This window comes from Hemicordylus capensis, chromosome 3, assembly GCF_027244095.1.
Source record: "Hemicordylus capensis ecotype Gifberg chromosome 3, rHemCap1.1.pri, whole genome shotgun sequence".
NCBI lineage: Eukaryota > Metazoa > Chordata > Lepidosauria > Squamata > Cordylidae > Hemicordylus > Hemicordylus capensis.
The window spans coordinates 75,232,435-75,257,534 of NC_069659.1; the positions used below are offsets into that span (position 1 = coordinate 75,232,435).

Genomic DNA, 25,100 nt, shown 5'->3' on the forward strand with positions numbered 1-25,100 from the left:
TGAGGGGGTACGGGTGGGAATGGCAGTGGCAGCAGTGAGGAAGGGCCCAGTCAACCGCTGCTGCTGTTCCTGTGGGGAGGAGCAGGAGTGGGGCTTCGGTGAAGGTGGGGAGGTCTCTGGCGATAGGGGGCTGAAGCTTGGCCAATAGGTGCCAGCAACGCTGCAGCTGTGACCAAGAAGAGTGAGGGGGGTGGAGTAAAGTGACGGAGGAGTGACCAAGAGGGGTGAGGGAGATGGAAGCAACTGGATGGAGGACCAGGAGTGTGGTTCAGATGATGGTGGAGAGATCTCTGAGGTGAGGGGGGGCTGTGGCAGGCGGTGAGGGAGCAATCAAACTAGCCGGCACATGCTCTGCGCTGGTTAAGCTAGTTTGTTTTAATAGTTAATTTAGGCTTGCTTTTCATACACAAGAATCTATAGGCAATAGCTCTGGTGCCCAGGTCAACCACAACCTATAAGATGTTATTAAGATTTGCTATTCATATAACACATAATGTGACAGACTGATAGAAATTAGGACTGAAAACATTTAAGGTTTGCAAGAAGCACGTTCTTGTAAGTAAGGCACCATTTAAAACAGCAAGTGAAACACTATAAAAGTCAAATCCATATATTCAGAGGCTAACATGAGGAAAATTACTCAGAGTAGTCCAATTTAAAAGGACAACTCATGCAGTGCCTAGCTTGTCATTCCAATTTTAATGGGACTACTTTGAATAATTTTCCTCATCATGCCAGCCATTGTGTCTTAGCCATAGTATGCAATCTGACTTTTAGAAAAAAGGCTGGTTGTAGATAATATAAAAACCAACCATTGTAAAGGTAAAGTGTCCTGTTAAGTCGATTTTGACTCCTGGCACCCACAGAGTTCTGTGGTTTTCTTTTGGTAGTATACAGGAGGGGTTTACCATTGCCTCCTCCCACACAGTATGAGATGATGCCTTTCAGCATCTTCTTATATCGCTGCTGCCTGATGTAGTACCAGCGGGGATTCGAACCAGCAACCTTCTGCTTGCTAGTCAAGCATTTCCCTGTTGCACCATTGTAGATTATGTTAAATTGCCCAAAGTTTCAAAGGCACACTTGAAATATGTAGGGTGAGTAAATGACTTTTTCTTCTGTAACTGTGCTTATATGGCTATTGATAACTAAACACTGTCAATAACTATATATAATTGTTTATAACCAAGCCCAGTTTTTTTCCTACAGTGTTCAATTGTAGATGAGAAAAAGCAAGCATAATAATAAAAATTAATGAGATGCAGTTACAGATAATATAGTATAGATTATGAACTAAATAAAACAGTAGAAAGCTGACAACTATTTTTGCTTCTACAGTTGTTTTGAAATCCTGCCCCCATCCCTCTCCACCCACAATTGAATTGGAACTTAGTGCCTGGCTAGGAAAGGCAGAAAATTATCACAGAATGACTACATGCAATAATTTCTGATAGAATTTCAGTTTACAAACTAGCAATCGTCATCCCAGGGCTGGAGCCAACTGTCACCTTCACTGGCACTGACAACTAAGATGACATAAAATTGATGCCAGTGGAGACTGAACTATTCTTTATATCCCTTTCAGCAGGATGGAAAGAATAGCGGTTGTTTGCATCAGAGTCAAGGCAAATTTATCTGACAGCTTGTATTGCTTTTTCGATATTGTAATTCAACCCTCAAGCAATGGAACTTTAAGTCTGGGGGCATCTCAGCAAGTAACAAAACTCTCAGTGTGAAACACAGACAGTGAATTATCTTTGAAGATATGAAAAAAATAAGAGTCACGTGCCATTTTTGCTTTTAAATAGCAAACAGTTAAATTATCAAAGTCTACCAGTGGTATATAAATATTCATAGTAGTAACAACAAGCAGGCAAACAGTGGATACAGCTTTGGCTGGCTGGTATATAATTTTGTTTTAGACTCAGCATAGTAACTAAAAAAATGGTATATGTTTTTTTAAAAAGTAAAGTGACTCAATAGTTCTTCATTTTCCATTGACAAGGATGCAAACAGATAGAAAAAGGAGAAGTATTCTATTCTAGACTCTGCAACACTACAGACACGTAGTGTCACGTACTTCGGTTAGGCCAAAGAATGTCTGAAAATTATTACAATTCTATCTCCTAACCCCGTATTTAATTGAATGCCCAGCTGAAACTATCTGCATGAACATTACCCATGTATTTTATACAACTAGATATTCAAATAAATAAATAAATAAATCCATTCAAATAGCACAACATGTGGCAGTAATGTACTCTATTAAATACTAGATAACAAAATAATCTAGAGACTGCCTATAACCTCTCCAGATGTACATAAGCATACAAATAATACATTAAACTTCTCTCTTTCATTGCCAAGCTGTTAAGAACATCCGGTTGTCTTCCCTGTGCTTCTCATAAATGGAGTTAATCTCTCCTTGATGGTTAGCACAGCAAACCAGAAAACACAACAGATTTAGCAAGAAATGCTATAGAAAATGCTATGCTTAATATCAGAAACCACCTTTTCCCTCCTGTCACTTTATTTAAGATGGTTAATTGTTATTAATTAAAATTGAAAATCTGCTGATGTAACCAAAGACTAGATCCCTCATGCCACAGAGAGAAAAGTCTTGTTTCTAATTAATTTGCAATACACATAGGGCTGCATTTAGTTACAATCTGTGCTGTGATTAACTCGACCAAAGCACATAGCATTACAGTGTTATTAACTCATATTTCATTGAAAGGTCATTTTCCCCTTGGTTTTGCCTCGCAGAAGCTTTAGTTAAATACCTAAGCATTCCATCTACAGAATATAAATGCTCTTTTGTAATGCATCTTTAGCATTAATTTTTTTTAAAAAGTATACAATTTATTGTACACCATCTGAAAGAAATCTAAATGCCTGAGTTGTATTCACATGGTGCAGATTAAATAGGACATACAGCTTAGTACCTTCCAGTTCTATTCCACAAGTAATTCTATCTTCATCTTCAAAACGTATTCTTCCATCTGCATAGACTAAGGGTAATAGTTTAATTTCTAAATTAAGTTTTTCTAAATTAAATTTTAAGTTCTTATTTTTACAATTATATTTCAGTTTTAAATCCACCAATAACCTCAAAGGAGGTGACCCTTTTAAAGGAGGTGACAGTTAAAAATAGTAAAATAGTGTAACTATATATACAAGGCTGGTTCAGAAGTCACACAAAACTTCATTAATTTTAATAACAGATTATCTTTATCATCTTGGAGGTTTGAATTGCACAGTTTCTGATTATTAGAAGCATATTAGTGATAGCAATTGTTAGGTATTAATATGGAGAGTTTAAGCTTGACCAAACTTTAGCACGGGATCTGATTAGCATTATAAGACCGCAGGCCTTTTGTCCTAAGAGTGACCTTATAGATGTTTGTGAATCAGAAGCTGTCTATGTGGGGAAGTATCTTGGGTTGATGCTGACAATGACATGGAGGCAGAAAAACAAGTAACTGCCACTTCTTGTACATTGATATGGCATATACATTTGGGGGGCGTGTGTCATGTAATGTGCGTAAGCAAGGGAGATCCAATTGGAAAGCAGTAAACTAAAATCATTAATGGGTATAAAATAATTGTATTAGATTGTTTGGGGTCTGAATGGATCTTTGACATAGGATCTGTAAGTCCCACTGGTTGGCTTGCTGTTTCACACTTGGATGGTGGTAAGACAGGATAAAGCCTTAGCAGAATAAACTAAGTTATTTTCATTACTTGGGGCATTCTGGGAACAGCTTGCAAAGACATCATCACTGCCTAGGATCAATAGTAACATTATCTGAATAGGACCTAATCTTCTGAACCAGATGCTTCACCTGAGCCTGGCCAAGCTCACTTGAACCATCTAATCACATTTAATCCAGCAAAACTCTCACATTATTTAACTCTAATAATCTGAACACATGCATGGTACTAACCATGGTTTATTTAAATAAATCAGCTCCTATAGTTCTTCTGTAAACCAAGGAACCAATTTTGAAGAGGGTCTGAGAGGATGATTAGGAGTGATAATGTCTACTGCCTTGGTGAGTTTGTTGTTCCAGTTCTGCACCAGGGCATCAACAAGATCACTGGCACAGCCAACATTAAATATTTCCAAGGCTTCTTGGAATCTGATTGGATCTAATATTCTTCTCGGGCAGACCATCCTAATAGGCCCCTCACCCCTCTGGAGGTGGAACTTGATTGTGAGTTCAACCTTAATCAGATGGTGATATGTCCATGACATAAGGAAATCATAGGAGTCCCCACCCACAGAACACCACGCTGATGGGGGGGGGGGGAGACCAGATCAAGCATGTGACCAGTAACATGCATCAATCCCAAAACCGCTTGGGATAGGCCCATCCCAAGCGAGCCTGTCCCAAGCCACCAGTTGTCATGGCCACTATGAACTTCTGTGATGCCCCAAACCAACTGGTCTGAAAGTGAACATTGAAATCCCACACCACCCTAAACTTGGGAGGCACCAATGCCTACCCCAAGCCCAAGTCTGTCAGCTCAGTTAAGGACTCTGTTGGTCAGTGGGGTGATTGACTCACCAACAAACGTCCCAGTATATACCTTGCCCCCCAACTTAAGTGCACATATTTGATATGGTGAGACACTTTGACAAGGATCCTGTTAAGAGAGATGCTATTCTTGTAGAGCACAGCCACTCCACTTCCCTGCCCAATTCCTTTCACTTGCTCCTCAACAGAGTACCCTTAAGGGAGAAGCTAGGACCAGTCCAGACTGGTTGGGGGAGGCATCTTTCACCAGCTTCCCCCTACCAATTCTCTGTGATATATGCCAGGTCAGCCCCCTCATCCCTAATCATGTCATGGATGATTTCTGATTTATTCTAGACTAACCTGGCATTACAAAGGAGCAAGGTGAGGTTGTGTGGGTAGTTGGCACTGCTCCTCCAGGTCAAAGAGCTGGCAGGACAGCCAGAAGGGGAAACTGATATTAGATTTCTAATGTCGCTTCCCCTGTAATAGCCTTCTGATCTTATTTCTTCTATTATTTCTTCTATTTCTTCTATTCCCCATCACCACTGGCATAGCTGCCCCATAATCAGTAGACACGTCCCATATCCCCATCTCCAGACAACCCTAGACACATTTTAAACTAATCTCACCCAAGGCTCTGACAACAGAAGCTATCTAAACAATTTCAGCTACTAAAACATCCATAAAAGAATATACTGTGTTCCAGCCCTCATCTCTACACCAAAGACTGGGCACCAAAGGCTGGCTGCCTACCTCCAGCTATGCTGCCGGCTCCTCCTCCTTCCTTATAAGCACCAGAACTTAAGCACCAAGAAAACCAGAGCCTCCCTCTCACAAGAGACTCTGAGACTTTGCTGGTGGTAATTAATGCCTGCAAGTGCAGCTAATCAGGCAATCAGGGAGGAAGGCCACAGCCCCAAAGAAGGCATTTGGAAATGCCTAGCAAGAGCAGAGCAGAGCAAATCATGATCCTCTGGCTGGGCAAGAGGAGTGGAAGGCAGCAATCCATCTTCAAAGGAGACTAGCTGGAAAGGTTCAAGCCTCTTAGCTTGCAACCTTATAGTAACTTCTGTGTTTCCAAAAAAGCTTGTGCTTCGACTTCACAACCCCTTTCTGACTAGTGAAGAGTAGCTGATATTGCATGCAGAGCAGAACCCAAACAAATCAAGATACAGCAAAACAGATCAAGTTTTTATTATTGTCTGTGTAATAAACCAATAACTCCACTAATGTCTGAACCAAGTCACAATGTTATACCAATATAATAGTCACCTGAAACAACAACAAAATTAGTATATGAAATAGACAGTAGGATATCTTTATTATGGAAATTCATTAAATCCCATAATTTCAAAGGCCTGGGTAAACAGAAACCTTTTCAATAACCAGAAATATGCCCTCAAGGGAAAATCCTGATCCTTGTAGCGGATCAGAGCCTTACTGCCTTATCTCTGACAGTAAAGGTATTTGAAGCAAAGTTTTACTCAAGGATCTTAACATATTCTGGGAGTGTTGGACATTATCGGAAACTATGTTGTCTAAAGTCATCTTAAGTGGAAGAGCGGGGAAATGTTTGACTAACAAGCAGAAGGAGGACCCGGAAAATGCTTGACTAACAAGCAGAAGGTCGCTGGTTTGAATTCCCACTGGTATGTTTCCCAGACTATCAGTCTGTGGGAAACACTTCTATCGGGCAGCAGTGATATAGGAAGATATTGAAAGGCATAATCTCACAAGGCGTGGGAGGAAGCAATGGTAAACCGCTCCTGTATTCTACCAAAGAAAACCACAGGGTTGTGGGTGCCAGGAGTCAAAATTAACTTGACAGCACACTTTACGTTGCCTAAGATAAGCTGGATTCAATATGTTAAGGATGTAAAATAAATGATTAATGCTGGCTCCTTGAATTGTGCCTGAAACTTAACTGGCACTCACTGAAGGTCTGATAAATGCGGTCCTGGCACTAACTCTAGCTAATAGTGAAGCCTAATCATTCTGGAGAATCTGAAGTTTCCAAATTTTCTCAAAGGCAGGTACAGATAGGGTACATTGCAGCAATAGGGCTGAATTATTGCAGACCAAATGAAGCTCTTTGAAACCAGTTTCTGAAAGGTGATCACTACTTCCATGCCATCTTCTCATTGAAATGACACAGGTTTCCTTTGGTACAACAACAGAATACTAGAATTGCCTAGTGCTGATTTGCCTAGGATAGGAGGTTATTTTTACCCCCTCTGGCTCTATCCCTCTCATCAGTTCAAATCTTTTTTATTTTAGGTAAGAATAATGTCTGTTTCACCCTTGACAGCCATTCAATTGTTGCAGCTGCAGTGAAATCAAATGCAGTTCCAGGACACTGTTTTTGGTACCAGATACTGTGTTGGTGTCCAGCCAGGACTGTATTATCTAAAAGAGGACAGACTTGAGTGGGATGGCCTGCATCTGCTCTGCATCTTGAGGCTAATGCAGGGGTTCTTAATTCTAGGAACATTTAACAGATTGTTTTACATTGCAGCCTTCATAAAGCTGGGCCCCAGTTCAGCCCATGAACTATGTTACCTGTATCTTTTCCTGGAGATCGAACATTATATTATATTATATTAATTATTCATTTAAATTAAATCTTGAGAGAGAGAGAGAGAGAGAGAGAGAGAGAGAGAGAGAGAGAGAGAGAGAGAGAGAGAGAGAGAGAAGCAAAACAGAAGGATTTGTTCTTACATAACTGGCCAAAGCATAATTCTTCTCTTTGGCATTTCCATACTGGTCATTTTGTAACCAGTATGTTGTAATCCAAGATCACATAACACCTACATATTACACACTGCATATATTGTACATCACTACCAAGATGAAAAGGACATGCAAACAACTTTAAAAGTGCACGAACCAGTTTGCAGGCCATGTTAGAGGCCTGTGAACTGGTTCGTAGGTGGCCCGGTCCAGCGGTCTGATGCCGGGGGTGTGTGTGTGTGTGTTGCTTTAAGGGCAGGGTGACGTGCACATGCGTCGGGCACATGCACAGAAGTTACTTCTGCTTTTATCAGGCAACAAGGGGGCAGGGAGGAATGCTGTCTCCCTGAATATTTCCCTAAAAACTGGAGTGCTGGAGGGGGGAAAGCAGTGGGAGGGGTAAGTAAAACCCCTCCTCCCTTAAAGCAACACCCCCCGGTGTCGGACTGCGTCTCCGCGGTCCGTGCACATCCCTACTGAAAAATGCAGGTGGGAGAGAGCTGGTGGCGAAGCAGGCTCCTGCCTGACCCCCTGCACATAATCTCCTTCCCCACTTTGCTCTGCCACTCACCATGGCACACGAGTGATGCCGCAGTGAGCAGCAGAGCATGGGGGCGGAGGAAGAAGTCCTCTGGCACCCCTCAATGCACCATGCTAGGAGTGCAGTGCATTAAGGGATCCTCCCTCAGCTGGCGCTCCTGCCACCCAGTTCAGTGTATGCTTGGGTTGCATGCAGCCCAAGCATACACACAACCTCAGTGCTGGGGTTAAGGGTGCGCTTGTGCCCTTAACCCTGGCTAGGGGCCAGGGTGGAAAGTAGGGTTATGCAGGGTGTGACTGCCGGGATTGGGAGCGATCCTGGAGCTCTACACAGGCAGCCTATCCCAGGCTAGACCGCCCTAGTGTGCGTTAGGCTGCTTGTGAGCATAGGATCACTATGAGGTCATACACGAGCGGTGGCCATTCTTGTGTGCGCCATGTGCCAATATGAGCAGCAGCATGGATTACACGCTTCTCCCTCCCACATCCTGACAGCTATTCTATTCCCCTTGGCTCACTACTGGAAAGCTTTCTGACCCAGTAGAGATCATGCACATGGTTTCACCTGCCCAGGTTAAATGAATCTCAGGTTCGCTTAACCTCAGTTAACTTCCAGGGCAGAAAGTCAGCCTAGTGGGGCTTAGAGCACCGGGATCGGGACTGATCCCAGTGCTCCAGCTGGGCCTAGTCCAAGCTGGGCTGCCCTAACCTGGGACTAGGTTGCCCATGTGAACTACAGAGAAAGCAGCAACACCTCTTTCCTGCTAGTATGGTTCTCACTTTCAGTTTCTTAGCCCAATACTAATAAGAAAATGTGTGTACATGTAACTCACAAGCAGAGACTATAAGTTCATTAAAGATGTATTTACTGTATTGAGCCAGCTGTTCAGAGCAGAGATACAAAAAAAGAACCATGTGCCAGATACTTAGATATTTTTAAGGAAACCGACAAATGCATTCATTCAGTGCAGTAGCCTCAGTCTCACAAGAGCTGGCACTGCTATCTTCTTCTGTGTAAAAGGTTTAAACAGTTATTACAGTGTGTCATAAATTTTAACTTGTAATTGAAAATCTCTCCACTTCCTCAAGAAAAAAACCCCTGTATCACTCGCTACATAATTACAGGCTATGCAGCTGGTCTCTTAGGCTTTGCTAGAAATTTGAAGACATGAAATGCTGCACAAACCCTAATCAAATTTTATTAAATGTTAAGCCAAAGAAATGTCATCCCCCACACTGCAAAATCTCAGAGAGTAACAATGGCTACAGATCTAAGACTAAATAAAGCAGAAGATTCAAGCCTTGATCTGGGCCATATTTAGTTAGAAGTCATTACTGATGTTCTCCATCATTTAAGAATCTCACTGCCCTTCAATATAAACGTGTCAGTCCTATTTGTGTCAAGCACACATCAAGCAAAAAACTAGTCACACTGATGTGGTCAGCTTTTTGAAGAGGTGGGCTATTCTGATTGTTCAGTTTACATTTTCCAAACACTTTGGGGATGGCATCCAATCTGCTTTAACTCAGTGCCTTTGGAGTAGTGTTTTGGCCAATATTTAAACATTGTGTTGTTTAAACTGTAATGCAATATTCAATAATAAAAGCTCTTGTTTCAGCCATGGAGACAAGCTAGTGACCCAGTAATTTCCTGTTCACCTTCAGTAGTTTGACATGAATCATATTGGATGAACTCCTTCCCTGGACTTTATGGAGAGTGGCTGGTTTGGACTGATGAAGAATTTTTAGAGCAATTAAATAAAATATACACCAGGTGCCTCTACTCTTGACTTGTAATGCCTTTCAGTCTTGGGTCACTGATTCAAAGAGGATATCTCCTTTAACACTGCCTGAAACAACCCAAAGCATAAATTTTGCACTATTTAATTAAATCCTGCTATTCTAATGCCACTGTTCCTACAACAGATTATTGATGTGTTGGTACCTATTTCTGGTGTATAAATGTAGAGCAACAAAATGCAAGTAATAAATATATGTATATTGTTTACTGTACTCTTCTCTAATCTCTCTAATCTAATCTTATCGAATTTCCATTAGTTCCTCTTCAAAATCTGAATTTATTTTCCACTAACACTGCATATGCTTGCATGTTCTGTTGTGGGGCAACACCAGGGGCACACTTAGGTAATTTGGGCACCCGGACTGCCCAGCCACGAGGCCCCCCAAACCTCTAAGTGGTGACTGGGAGGGGAGGGGAGCAGTCCTTCTCCCTTCTCCCCCCTCCCCCAGCGGTGGTGGGGTGGGAGTAGGAGTGACGCTGCACCCATCCATTCAGGCCAGTGTCTTTAAGCAACTGTGAGGTGCACCTGCACAGCTGACAGATCATCGCAATGCCATGACGTCATGGGCTTGTGACAATCTCCTTTGCGCAGGCATGCCTCACATTTGATTAAAGACACTGGCCCGAATGGATGGGTGCAGCGTCGCTCCTACTCCCACCCCACCACCGCCGGGGGAGGGGGGAGAAGGGAGAAGGACTGCTTCACTCCCCGCCCCAACAGGCATCCCTCGGCCGCAGTAAGAGTTTTTTTAAAAGCGGAGCTTTGGCAGGGTGGGTGCAGAGTGGCTGCCGGAGGTGACCAGTCCCAGCTATTTGGAGGCTCCCCCGGACCTTGGAAGACCAGACTGGGTCCCCAAGGTCCAGGGCTAGTGCACCTCTGGGCAACACTAGTGGTCAATTCATATATCCCCCAAATGTCGTGGTTAATGTTTTCTCATGGTTGGATCCCATAATATTTCATTAATGAATCAAAAGAAACACATCACTCAGATAGTATGACTCCTTTCCCTGAAAACAGTGGTGGACATCTTATGGTAGGGATGTGCAGAATGTTTTGATGGTGAAACCTTTCAACTTGAAACGGGCCATTTCAAGTGTTTTGACCTTGCAACAGAAACCTTTTAAATAAAGGGCCTGTTTCGAGCTTGGAACAGAACAACTTCATTTCGATCAAAATGTTTCAACATTCCGAGCACCATTTTGGATGCCTGCTTCCCCCTTGCTGATTGGTTTTCTGGCACTGGCTTCCAAATGGCTTGAAATCTCCTTGCTTCTTGGTTGGCTTGTTATCATACGAAACAAACGTGGTCATGGGCAACTGTGCCCCCATTGGCCTGAGGGGAGGAGCACAAAAGGAGGGGATTTCAAATTCAAAAAGTATTCAAAGGGACTGGGAGGCAGAGAGAGCCCTTATGCCTCCCTTGAAGATGATCAGGAGAGGAAGAAGCAAGGCTTGATGTGGTTTTCTTTTCTCAGAACTGAGTATAATATGTGCTATAAATATCTAGTTTTGCTGGATCTCAGGTTGACAAAGGCAGAACATGGGTGCTTTCCTTCCCTGAGTTATAGTTGGTTTTGTTTGGTTAAAAGTTTGTTAAATATTGCCTACTTCCCCATTTCTTTTGTGGGTCAGGTGGTAGGTAGCACGCATTATGCCCTACTACCCAGACCACTTTGGTGTTCCTAGGCACTAATCATGAGGAACAATGAGGTGTTTGTTGCTCTCCCTAGAGGAGAGCTGGCCTTGTGGTATCAAGCATGACTTGTCCCCTTAGCTAAGCAGGGTCTTCCCTGGATGAATATGAATGGAGACTTGATGTATGAGCACTGTAAGATATTCCCCTCAGGTGATGGAGCTGCTCCGGGAAGAGCAGATGGTTCCAAGTTCCCTCCCTGGCATCTCCAAGATAAGGCTGAGAGAGATTCCTGCCTGTAACCTTGGAGAAGCTGCTGCCAATCTGTGTAGACAATACTGAGTTAGATGGACCAATGGTATGACTCAGAATATCACAGCTTCCTATGTTCCTATCTTAGCCAGTGACCTCTTTACAGATATTATCAAAGTGTGTGGGATTCTGCCACAAAGGAAGTATATATATGATAAATATAAATTAGTCCTGTGTTTTGAACTGTTAATATTAACCAAAGAAGTATACACATCTTATTGTTAATTTCTTTAATTATAAAAATGGAGATTTTTATACTTATCAACCAGATGAAATTGACTAGGACCATATTCACAAGTACTTTGTAGAGACCACATTCACAAGTACTTTCCCCAAAGCTGTGGACAGAAGGTAATATTTGACCAGATCCACAATATTCCTTTCCCCCCTACATTCCTCCCCCCATTACATGTTCTGCATTCTTAACTCTTTCTCCTAGCTCCACTCATGAATGTCTGATTATTTCGCCCATTGTTCAGACCCTTCCTGGCCCCTTCTCCCAGATTCTGTCAGCTTCTTTTGTTCTTGGGAGCACATTTGATTCACCTTTACTTTTGTGTGTACCCAGTTTTTCATGCTGTGGTTCCTCAACTAGCTTTTATTTATGCTAATTACATCTATTTTCTCTACTAGTGGATCGTTTCCTCATAGTTAGATCTTGCCTCTGACTCTGGCCTAAAGAATCTTTCTCATCAATGGACAAAGTGGTTCTTGGAGCCAAAGTTAGAGTCAAATTTCAACAGCGAGGAAACAAACTAGCAGGGAAAAGCATGTTCCATTCTTCAGGCTGGTTTTTCACTTATCCAATAAGTGGCGATTCCTAATGAATGAATGAATATGGGAAAGGGCGGCCTGAAACAATCAACTGGAAATCAAATGAATTGAATGTGCTTTCTAGCAGAAAACACCTTTAAGGACGAAACCTAAGTTGTGTGCTTATTTTGGTTTTTAAGCTGTGATTTGGATTTTGTACACTATTTCCTTGTTGGAGATCAACTTCCAGTGCATCGACCTTTTGCACCAACTGTCCTAATGTCCACTAGGGGCATTGGGAGTAGAGACAGTGAGTAAGGGTCTCCCTATCTGTCCCTATGTCTATCTGTCTATGACCCCTGAACTGACTCTGCAGCACTTTCTGTGCTGAGTCACAATCCTTCCTTTCCTCCTAGAGAGCAGATGGAAACATCTCTCTCTCTCTCTCTCTCTCTCTCCTTACCTATCCATTATGTAGTCCTTTAGATTAGATATAGGTCTTTCCTATCTAAGTGTATTTAACCAATAAATATTTAGTGTTTAGTGATACAAGGATCTCCATGTGTTTTCTCTAAATAGCTGCAATATCCAAACCATCCTCTGCTACCTACTCTGTAACTGGAGTGTGTACTCATTCCTTAGTGCTCTGCTGTTTTACCTATTGTGGGTAAAAATCTGAGATGTAATATTTCAGAATTTCTAACCATAGATAGTATTGCTGGAAGCATGTTGCAGGCTTCAATGCTCGCTCTCCATCTCTCGCGAATATTAATTGCCCCTTTCTCTTTCACGATTAGTTTTAACATGGTACAACATTACAGCTGCAATGGCATTAACAAGGTTCAGTGCAAACCATATTTCTTCCATACCTAAGCCTGAATTATTCCCCTACCTGATACAAATCCACTTCAAACCCTGGTTATGAGAAAATCTCATTAACCATGGTAGGCAGTGATTCATATTTATTTATCTTGTACGAACTTTATATATCACTTTTTTTTACCAATGATACCAGGTAGTGTACAAAACGATAATTTAAAAAAAGATCAATTAATAACTTAAAATAGCAGTATGACAACATAAAGCCAGGGCCAGGGAGATGGGAAGAGAGCTCTGTTGGACAGGTTCCTGATTGTTTGCCTTTGCTCCACACGTTCCAGGTGACTGCTATTTAACATCAAACTGAGCCAGGGGCACGAGCCTCTTGGTGCAAGCCGAACGGTGAGAGCATAAGGGCTCTCGTCCTTGTGACACTCAACCGAGTTGGAACAGCCAGTGGACTGCAGTAGCCAGAGGGCTGAAGAGGCATAGCGAGATTGGTGGACGGTTGAGCGGGAATGTTGATGGCAACAGCCCTCCCCATGGCTTCCTGAAGTTTTAACAGCTACATGGGATCAACCAGATTAGCTAGAGCATTGCCTCGGTTTTAGTAGGAAGGAGTTTTTATTTTTTTGTTATTATCAAGGTGTTGGTCTTCACAACATGTGTTTGGCGAGTAACACAATGTGGAAGAGACCCTTCCAATTGAGGTGGTCCTTGGCAGAGGGTGATATGGCGGTGGGAGTAGGACGTGCCAGATGAGGGGAATGCACACTGGCTGTATCAAAGCCATCATGCCCTCCAGTCCTTCTCCCACCAAGGAGATCCCAGTAACTCTCCCAGCAGCCCACCTTGCCTGAAACTAGTGCTATTAAATGCCCAGTCCATAAATGGACTTGGCATTTAATAGCATGACCTAATAGCATGACCCTGGCATGAGCCAGGCCTCTCTGAGGCCAATTGCGCAGGTGTGGTGGTATCCAAAATGGACACTATGCCAAGGGGGAAGGCCTGAATGGGCTGGTTTGTGCTGAATTGAGGCCGGCAGGGTGAGGGGGAACCTCCACACACACCCCACCACCTCAAGGAACTCCCCTGAAGGGAGTAAATGTGTCAAAAAAAAACAACCCCCATTTTTTAAAGGTCCATGAACCCACCTGACCGGACCGAACTGGGAGGTTCAAGGAGGTGTCGGGCCAGTCAGTTCCGTGCACATCCCTAATTACAGAGACCTGGTTGGATGAGCGGGAAGATATAAATCTCTCCCAGTTGTACCCACCAGTGCACAACTGCGTGCAGCATCAGCCAAGGTGGGGTGGGCAGGGAGGTGGGTTTGCCCTGGTTCATCAGGAGACCATCCCCCTCACCAGATGCACTGTCCACCTTTCTGACCAGTTCGAGTGTCTGCATGTAGCGACTGGATCGTGAGACAAAGTTGAAATTCTGAAGGTATACCGCCCACCCCACTGTCTAACAGTTTCCTTGCCTGAGCTGCTTGAGGTGGTATCAGATGCAGCACTGAGGACCCCACGTCTGTCAGTCTTGGGGGACTTTAACATCCATGCTGAGGCCAATTTGTTTGGTGCAACTCGGGACTTCATGTCGTCCATGATGACCATGGGCTTGTCTCAACTGATTTCTGGTCAACACATGTGGCATGCCATATACTTGATTTGTTTTTTGGGTCAATGGTAGACAGTGGTGCTCTGTCCAGGAGGCCTCAATACCGTTATCATGGATGGATCACTATCTGGTGAAGACTAAACTGAGGGTGGACCCAAAACACCTCTGCAGGGGTGGACACCAGTTAGGAAAGTCTACCCCCAGAGGTTTATGGATCCTGATAGATTCCTGACAGTTCTGGGGGAGTTTCCTGCTGAGAGAGTGAAAGATCCTGTTACACCCTGGTCTCCCTTTGGTATGAGGAAATGGGTTGGGTGATCGACACATTCACGATTACACGTTCTCTTCCAACTCACTAAGCCCAAGCGACTCCCTGGTATACAGCTGAGTTGCAGACAATGAAGCAGGCTGGTAGGAGGCTTCAGCATCATTGGCGGCAAACTCAGAATGAATGTGACCGAACACAGGCTAGAGCTCATATCAGTCCTACTCTGTGGCGGTGATGACGGCGAAAAAAATCCTGCTTTTCCACCACCATCACATCAGCTCAATGTCATCCAGTGAAGCTTTTTCGAGTGGTTTGGAGCCTCTTAAGTGAGGATCCCAATGACCATCAAACAGAACCGTCAGCAGCCCACTGTGACCAATTTGCTTTACATTTTGCAGATAAAATCGCTCATATCCATTCTGACTTTGATGCTAAGATTTTTGCGGCAGCAGAACTGGATGTTGCCAATGCACCATTTGGTCTTGTTATATTGGATGGTTTTCAGACTATGTTGTGTGAGGAAGTGGACAGGCTGCTTGAAATGTTGAGGCCTACCACTTGTATCCTTGACCCTTGCCCTTCATGGTTGGTGAAGGCTTCTAGGGAGGGACTGGGTCCATGGGTGGCGGGGGTGGTGAATACCTCTCTGGGGGCATTCAGGGGGTGCCCCCCACCTGAAGGAGGCAGTCATTAGGCCCCTCCTTTAAAAGCCATCATTGGATCCAGATGACTTAAACAACTTTTGACCAGTTTCAAATCTCCCCTTCTTGCGCAAGGTGTTGGAGTGCGTTGTGGCATCTCAGCTCCAGGCAGTCCTGAATTAATCTGATTACTTAGATCTTTTCCAGTCTGGCTTCTGACTTGGATATGGGACAGAAACTACCTTGGTGATCCTGGAGGATAACCTACACCAGGATATAGTCAGAGGGAGTGTGACTGTTGATCCTCCTGGACCTCTCAGTGGTTTTTGATACCATTGGCCATGGTATCCTTCTGGGGCGTCTCTCTGGGTTGGGATTTGGGGACATGGTTATACAGTGGCTCCACTTCTACCTGGAGGGTCGTAATCAGAAGGTGGTGCTGGGGGATGCCTGTTCCACCCCTTGGCCTTTGGCCTATGGGGTGCCACAGGGATCTAGCTGTCTCCCTTGCTGTTAAACATTTACATGAAATCCCTGGAAGAGGTCATCCATGGGTGTGGGCTGCGGTGCCATCAATATGTTGATGACACCCAGCTCTACCTATCTTTTAAGTCAGCAGACACCAGGGAGACAGTGGATGCTCTGAACTGGGGCTTGGAGGCTGTTGTGGTCTGGATGGGGGCAAACAAGCTGAAACTTAATCCAGATAAGACAGAAGTGCTCTGAGTTGGTAGAACTGATAATCTGAATAATGAGGTTAATCTGGTTTTGGATGGGGTCACACTTCCTCTGAAAGACAAAGTCTGTGGCTTGGGGGTGCTTCTGGACCTGACTTTTTCCTTGTAGGGACAAGTGGTGGCAGTTTGCAGAAGCGCCTTTTACCAACTACAGTTGGTACGTCAGCCGCAACCCTACTTGGAGAAGTCAGACCTGACCTCAGCCACTCATGTGTTGGTAACATCCAGATTGGACTACTGCAATAGTTCTTTGTCAGGCTGCCCTTGAAGACTGTTCTGAAGCAATTGTACTTTCCAGACGAGATACAAAGGCAGCCCCACACAGAGCACATTACAGTAGTCATGCCTGGAGATTACCAGCATATGTACCACTATTTTAAGGCCATTCACCTCTAGAAATGGATGTAGCCGTCATATCAACCAAAGCTGAGTAAAAGCGCTCCTGGCCACCGCCTCCACCTGAGAAACCAGGAAAAGCTTGGGGTCAAGGAGCACTCCCAAGCTACGTTCCTGATCTTTCAGGGGGAGTGTAACCATATCCAGAACAGGCAGATCTAAACCATCCCTTGGGTCCTGTCCCAAGAGATGACAGTTAAACACCAAATAAAAGCGCAGCATTTAATGGTAGTAAAACATTCACAGTCCCCAACAATACTGCACCATGCACAAAAACATAGGTCTCATGTAGCACTAAAAGAAAACTGTGGAAGCATCAGGCAGGTCTTGCTGGGGAGGTAACTCTACAGATGGGGCAGCAGATTTTCTACACCAATTTCAGAAAATCACCTCTTTGTTATAATATTGTACCAAAGTGTTGCATTTGTGAGCAAAATTCAACAAAGAAATCTTATGTGATCATGAACATATAAGGAGCATCATAAAACTGCAATTTGGTAGACTTGTGTTTATTTTGGAGGAATAAAGATTTTTGTCTATGAAGATTTTCCCACATCAGCATGACAGACTGGATTTGTCTAAATTCCCTCTTCCACAGAACTATAAAAGCTATAGGAATTATATTGTCTTTCATATCTGTCATGCTAAGAGCTATTAGCATGGTCCATCATCTACTGTTTGAGCATGCGTTCAAGTCATAAAGCTTCTGTACCTAGTTTTTTCCTGATTAATAACATTATATATGAGCAAATATAGCAACCTAAATGAGAGAGAAATTGTGTCCTTCCTACCTTCCTCTTGGCAAGTCGTTGTCATCTTTCCTCCAACGCACTGTTGGCTGAGGATCCCCTTGTACTTGGCATCTGAATTCTACAGCTTCTTCCTCCAAAACCACCTGGTTGATTGGTCTCCTGAGAAACGTGGGTCGCTCTTGAAAACAAGAGTTTAAAATTCAACAAACTGATTTTATTAAATATAAATGTCTGGGAAAGATCTAGTCCATGGTGGGCAAAATGAATGATCACAGATGTTTTCCAGAGGCTCAGCAGAGACCTGTTTCCCCCCTTTCATTAGGGATCATGGAGAAATGGAAGGCTAAGCATACCCATATCTCCAAAGAGCTGTCCCCCTGAGCTTGGTTTAAGTTATGTGTGCTCTGGAGGAAAGAGGAAAACAAAGCTTCATCGAGCCTATGGAAATTTTGTAGAGGTGCTACAGCTAGATGGACTAAATCATACACATTGTTTATAACAGGAGAAATCTTCAACAATTCTTCTTCGCAATTCACTTGTCATAAAGTAGTTCCATTCTAGACATCTGAAATCAGTACAAGCAAAATGAGGAGGGCAAGACCAAGGAATTGCTGCAGACATTTTATACAAGCAAACAAAAGATTCAATAATCCCATGACAAATGTAATTGTAGATATTATCTTGTACAGACAAAACAGGATTGCAGAAGTCTGATATCTTGACTGACAGCACTTCAAGTAAGCATATGAATGAACACTAACTCTTCCTGCGACCATGAGGTGGCCATGTTTCTTTGAGCAAACACAAAATTTTGTAATTTCTCTAGTAATAAAAAGCATCCAAGCAAATAAATAACCAGAAGTGCAAACTACAGATACCAAGCACATACAACTTGCAGTATCTGCTAATAACATTTTGTTATTAGCAGATATAACAAACTATATACAGATATAACAAATTGTATACAGGTATATATATATATATATATATATATATATATATATATATATATATATATACACACACACACACACACACAGATATAACAAACTGTATATAACAAACTATATACAGTTTGCTGAATATAGTCAGGAAAGAGTAAGTAATTTTCTGTGTTGTTTTCTGCACATCATTTGGAGCCTCTGGAATATGTCCAAGACTATTTATACTGTTTTAGAATGATTGGCGTGAATGCCATTGCCAGTGCAATTAACATTCTTTTTGTGAGATTAACTGGATGTGAATCACCTGCATAACTTACTTACAACGTTAATCTCTCAGGAGAAAATAGATTGCTGCTTTTGGTGTATGTTATGTTTCTTACATTAGTCAGTCACACATATCCACAGCAGATTTTTGAGAAATATGATTTCTATTTTTTAATTTTTTGTCCACAAATTCTGGTGACATAACAGAAATTTGTAATTCTTTCAACAATATTCAACACAGAAATTAAAATCATAGCCATATATAACATGTTTAATGTACTCATTTTATAAGCTTCAGCTGAGTAAATAAAGAATGCTTTCCTCAGACTTTGTTTCTGTGGTGAATATTAAAAGCCTTTGAAGAGGCCTATAAAATAGGTTATGGTTATATGTCATGTAAGACATTTGGCCTATTACTGTTATGACCTTTATAACTTCTGAATAAACTTTGCTTATAAATATGGCTGGTTATTTGCATTCACAGATTCAGACGTCCCTATGCAACATGCCACAGTTCTTAAGAGATATATGAGCGAATGTAGATTGACTCCACTGAATGTAATGGCTTTCAAAAATTGATCCTACCTTCTCCAGTAGGTAAATCCTTGCCTGGCTTTGAAAACTAGTATAGCCTAAATATAGACCTTTTATTTATTTTCCCCTTAATTATTGTGCACATGCACTGTAGTGCTTTAACTTAATGCATGATAGGTTTCAGATATTCCTTTTGCAAAAGAAAGAAAATTTTGATAGCTAATTATTACTCGTGAGGACAGAACTAGAAGCAGTGGGTTGAAGATACAAGGAAACCAACTGTAACTCCAACTGTAAGAGCTCTTCAGCAATGGAATAGTCAGCCTCATGCATCTTTATATATCTATATAGATATCTTTATATCATCTCAAGGTGGTTCACAACCAGTTAAAACATCCATAAATTTTAAAATCAACAGTTAAAAACAGATAAGCAACTTAAATTAGCTTATTACATTAAATCAAATTAAAGGGGCACAAAAGCCTTCACCGGAGGTTTTCAAAGAGAGGCTAGACACGTATCAGAGATTCTAAAGCAATTTCCTGTAGTGATCAGTGGGGTGGACTAGAAGATTTATAAGGACCCTTCCAGAGTTCCCTCTAACAGGGACTACAACTCCCAGAATCCCCAAGCAAAAGCCATTATAGCTGAAAATTCTGGGAACTGTAGTCAACAACATCTAGGAATCCCTGTTAGAGGTAACACTCGTGCCTTCCAATATTCTATTAATCTATTAGATTAATTAAACAAGTTTTTAGACCTCTTTAATGTGTAAACCCCTACTAACTAAGCAAAGAGACACCTTTTAAAGTGATTGTTTTCTTATTTTTAGTAGGGGGAGCGCAAGTGGCCCTATCTAACCCCAGCACAGCATACTTTCAGTGGCTGCTGCTGGTATCTGCCTTATGTTTTCTTTTTGTGAAAAGGGGACCATCTTATTTATGTATTATTCCTGGCCTACGGTCTCCACCTATGAGGTGGAACAACTAATTATGCAGCTGAAGGGTGGAAAAGCACTCCGGAACGATTGCATCCCTCCAGAACTATTAAAGGCTCATATAGACTGGTGGGCCCCAGCATTGGCTCTCTTGTTCACCTATATAGATCAAACTGCACAACTCCCTCAGGAGTGGGGCTCAGCCATGGTGGTCCCGATCTATAAAAGAGGCAATAGGGAGGATCCCTTTAACTACAGGCCAATTAGCCTTTTGAGTATAATAGGTAAATTGTATGCCAAACATCTGTGTGTAAAACTTTGCTCTTGGATGGAGCAGGAGCATATAATCCACGATGAGCAAGTAGGTTTTAGACCTAATAGATCGGTTATGGACCATTGCTAAATTCTACAACAACTTGTGGACAAACAAGTTAGGGTCCATAAAAGACCCCTGTTTGCTGCTTTTGTGGACCTTAAAATGGCCTTTGACTCAATTTCAAGGAGTTTACTATGGACCAAATTGGCCAGTACATCTATAGATCAAAGGCTTCTATTATTGCTCATTAAGCTCCATGAGAAATCCTCTTTAAGAGTATGTTTAGACACTGCTGGCAATTTCACCAATCCAATTCCAACTGAGAAAGGTGTGCGGCAAGGGTGTGTGTTGGCCCCTTATTTATTTAATCTTTATATCAACAACCTAATTAAACGGCTGCAAAATGTTGATATCCATGCACCTAAATTAGCCAACAAAAAGATCCCGATCCTGATGTACGCGGATGACGTGGTCATTTTATCTCAAACCAGGGTCGGGCTCAAAAGAGCTTTAGATGTTCTATCATCATATTGCCAAGAGGAACACTTGAAGATCAATCATAACAGATCTAAAATTATGTGCTTTAAAAATAAACCAAGGAAATTTACATGGACCTTGGATGGACATAAATTAGAACAGGTCAATCAAATAAAATATCTTTGGGGTGGTTTTTCAACAAAACGCTGGGAAAACAGCACACATGAGAATGGTAGCTGACTCAGCAAAACGCAGTGTGGTGGCAATTAACAGATTTTTCAGAACGCAGGGAGTAGGTTTCATTCCTGTGGCTTTAAAACTGTATTCAGCAAAGGTTATCCCTCAGCTCTTATACGGGATCCAACTGGGACCTTATGCGAACTTTGACATGCTAGAAAGAATTCAATCTGGTTTTTTGAGAGCTATTTTTGGGACTACAAGATGCATCTCAAATGTAACACTGCGCATGGAGGCCGGCCTCATAAAGATCGAATCTCGTGCCTGGCTTTTAATCATTTATTTTTGGTTGAGAGTCCACCTATGTCCTGTGGGCCTAATTGCTCAGTTTTTATCGTTAATTCCACAACCGCAGTGGTGCACTGTAGTTAGTAAAAAGCTTGCTGCTCTAGGAATAGACCCTGAACAACTGCTGGAGTTAGACTTGGCAAATGCTAAAAAAATAGTAAAACAGTGTTTGACAGATATTGAATTGCCAAATAACTGAGCCTGTTTAACAGAATTCTGTTAAAGTAAGAACTAGATGGGATCTTTCACCAGCAAACTATTTATCCCATATTACACTCAGCAAATTCCGGTGGGCATTTACAAGGGCAAGAATAAATTCCTTTCCCTCTGCATTATTAGCCGGGAGATACAATGGTGTTCCCCTGGAAGAACACTACTGTAGATGTGGCAGTGGGGAAATAGAATCCATTGAGCATATTCTATTATCCTGTAAAATTCACAGGCAATTGAGGGAGCACTTAATTTTACCTCTGGTCTGTAAACAGCCGGATCAATCTGCTGAACAACTTGTTAAATTTCTACTCTCTGATGAGGATGTTTTAAATTTTAACTCTGTAGCCAAATTGTGTTACATTGCTCTTAAGATGTATAATGAGAACCTATAGAGTTTCTTATAAATATGTTTTGCCTTTTGCATGTATGGATTGTTTGGTCTAGGACCGTAAATAAAACTTGACTTGACTTGACTTTATGTATTATTTATTTTTCTATGTAAACCGCTATGAGAACTTTGGTTGAAGGGCATTATATAAATATTCTACTTCATCATCTTCATAGTAAAATAAAATAAAATAAACAACAGCTCTTCCAAACTTGAGCAAACATGTTTCAATGTGAGTTTTTTAAAAACTAAATGCAGAAAGAGAAAGCAATAATCCGATAAATGTGGTACAGCCAGGTTCATTTGTTACTTTCTCCCTCGCTGATGGGGAGATATACATGTAGGCCTGATATTCATACTAGGCTGAGATTTTACCTTGAAACTAATGAACAAACAGATCCTTATGCTCAGCCTCTCCTTAAACAAAATAGCAAATTCAGCATTAACTAACATGCTGCTGTGGTGGGTAAAATAAAACCAGAACCATTTACAGTACATTTAAATGTAAATTAGCTATTTTGATGTATTTTAATTCAAGCAATTAAAATATAGGCAGCTCTTTGTTTGTATCTGCTATAGGTGTTGGACTGGGTGGGGAAGAGGGAAAATGAAGTCCCACATTTAAATCAAATAAAGCTACTGCCCTGAATAACTGCTTATACAATAACAAATATACTAATTTTGAGCAAAATGGAAAATGCTTCTTGCATGAACACAGAACATTCTTAATTGTACTGGATATTATTCACCAATGAACAGGTGTTGGTAGAAGAGTCTAAAAACTACTTTCCCTAAAGATGCATACTTCCACTTTCTCTATTTCATTTTACTCCACTTAAAATAAATAAATAAATCTCGCCTCTACAGTTTTAGTACTGGCCTCCCTGCCATTCCCATTGGACTCCTGGTAACTACCTTACTAACTGGAACTCAGTTTCACCAGAGGCTATGCCTCAAGCTAAATTCACTGCATGGAGGCCTAGAGATCAGTTATGAGTGACACACCAAAATTGATTTTGTAGAAAATATTTCAAGACTAAAATAATGAGGGGCTAAATTCTGGAAAAAAATTGAAGACCAATATGTAAGAAACATTAAACAGCATATGCACAAAAACCTCTTACACATGTATTTTAAAAGGAAGGATTAATCAGCAGCTAATTAACTTTCTCTTCTCCCCCCCACCTGCCCTTATCCAGCACTTTCTGCTTACTTGCCAGAAACATTATTAAAATGCTTTCAGTTTCCCATGCAAGGCACCTTAATTTCCTGTTCTGGTTTTATTTTAAACACCAGCCAACATTTACATGACTGGTATAAGTCATGCTATAAGCAGGCATTTGGATCCATATTTAACACCTAGAACAGAATGTTCAAATATCTTAGAAGCTTAAAGCACACTTCCTGCAGCCAAAGAACAATTGCCAGCGTTAACCTCAGTCGATCTGTGCCAGGACGTACTACTTAAGTGACCTCATTAACAGAGTTAAGCAGTTGGGACACTGAACTTCTAACATGGTGACGTTCTTATGTATTGAATTTATCACATCTTTACTGTAGGGTGGAATACTTGTGGCAAATGGAAAAAAGCAAGAAATTTCATTGACATTGTAATGTTATATGTTTTATCATGTAGGTTTCTACATATAACAGCTCTGTGAACATTAATGTGCGATAAACGGTCAGTGAAGAATGCCCTCCCTCCCACAGTGGGATTAATAAACGTAAGATATTTTCAAGATTTAACCGTTCCGTTCATACATAACACAGAAACTTTTGGAAATGCTGACAACTTTGGTTCTTATGTGTAGCAACCAGCTGGCCGCCTTGAAGAGTGGAATACACAGAGATTTGCCAGTATAAACTATTATGTGGGATTAAAAATACTGTTTACATAAGGAAAAGCATGGATGGATGTTTTTATGCCCTACAGTATTTTTGTGGATCTGATGATCATCTACATAGCACTTTGAAGATTAAGAAAAAAACCTAGCGTTTTTCCCAGTTCTTTAAGAATGGCATTTACATTCATTTTTCAAAGGTTTTTCTTCCTTGTACTAGTTTCTTTTAACAAACTTGGGGATTTTCAGTTCTCTGTAATAGCAATCTATGTAGTATCCCTTCACTTTTCTAATAGTGTAAGAAGGGGGGAAAACCGTATCTTAAAAAAAAAATCACAAACATATATGTCCCTGTGATTGGAGGAAAGTGGAATCTGTCAGTCACGTCTTTTAATGTTGCCCTATCTATTGAGATATGCACTCAGACTTTATTACACCTATATTACAAAAAATCCCAGGTAGGACAAATTAATTTTATCTTTTTTTTCTTCTCTATGACCATAACTCACAGACTACAGATATGAAAGCTAAATTTTGTGCAGCTGCTTGTGCCTTTCACAGATTGTTGGTTCAGTAGAACTATTTTAATGGTTAATAATATCTTGGAGTTGTGGTATGTATTTGATGCCTGATGATGATGATGATGACGACTACTACTATTATTATTACCATTATTATGTAGCATATGCCATCTGAGTAGCTGTTTGTTTTGCTCCTATTGTGTGGGCCTATGACCGTAATTTGTGTATGCTACTTTTTATGTACTAGTCTATGATCGTAATAAACTTACTACTAAATTCTTGGACAGGTCCTAACCTTAATCAATTAGAAACACAAATTTTACTTAACACAGCATAGCATGCTTGTTCAGTATGGAAACCACTAGCTACTGTGAGAAATTCTTGGAGTTTGGATTTCTTTCCCCCTAAAATCCCATGCTAAATTGATTGCAACACACACAGAGGGAAAACCCTACTCCTTGGTTTATAAAATACATTTGAAAGAAACAAAACGTTTTAGCTTTGTTTCCCTTTATATACTTTTTAAAAATAGTTTCAGTTTAGAAAAGCACCCTTTTATAACACAAATGCAAAGTAAATCCATTTGGAAAAGACATTACTATTTTTTTCTC

General features: G+C 41.4%; 1 protein-coding gene across 17 annotated transcripts in view; it reads right to left on the reverse strand.

Moving 5' to 3' along the window:
- Window positions 1–25,100, reverse strand: part of ROBO2 (roundabout guidance receptor 2) — a 735,763-nt gene that overhangs the window by 217,906 nt on the left and 492,757 nt on the right. For all 17 annotated transcript variants that reach the window (XM_053307038.1, XM_053307032.1, XM_053307028.1 and 14 more), the window contains one exon: window positions 17,569–17,707. In XM_053307038.1, coding sequence (XP_053163013.1) covers window positions 17,569–17,707 — 139 coding nt within the window. The remainder of the gene's footprint in view (window positions 1–17,568; window positions 17,708–25,100) is intronic.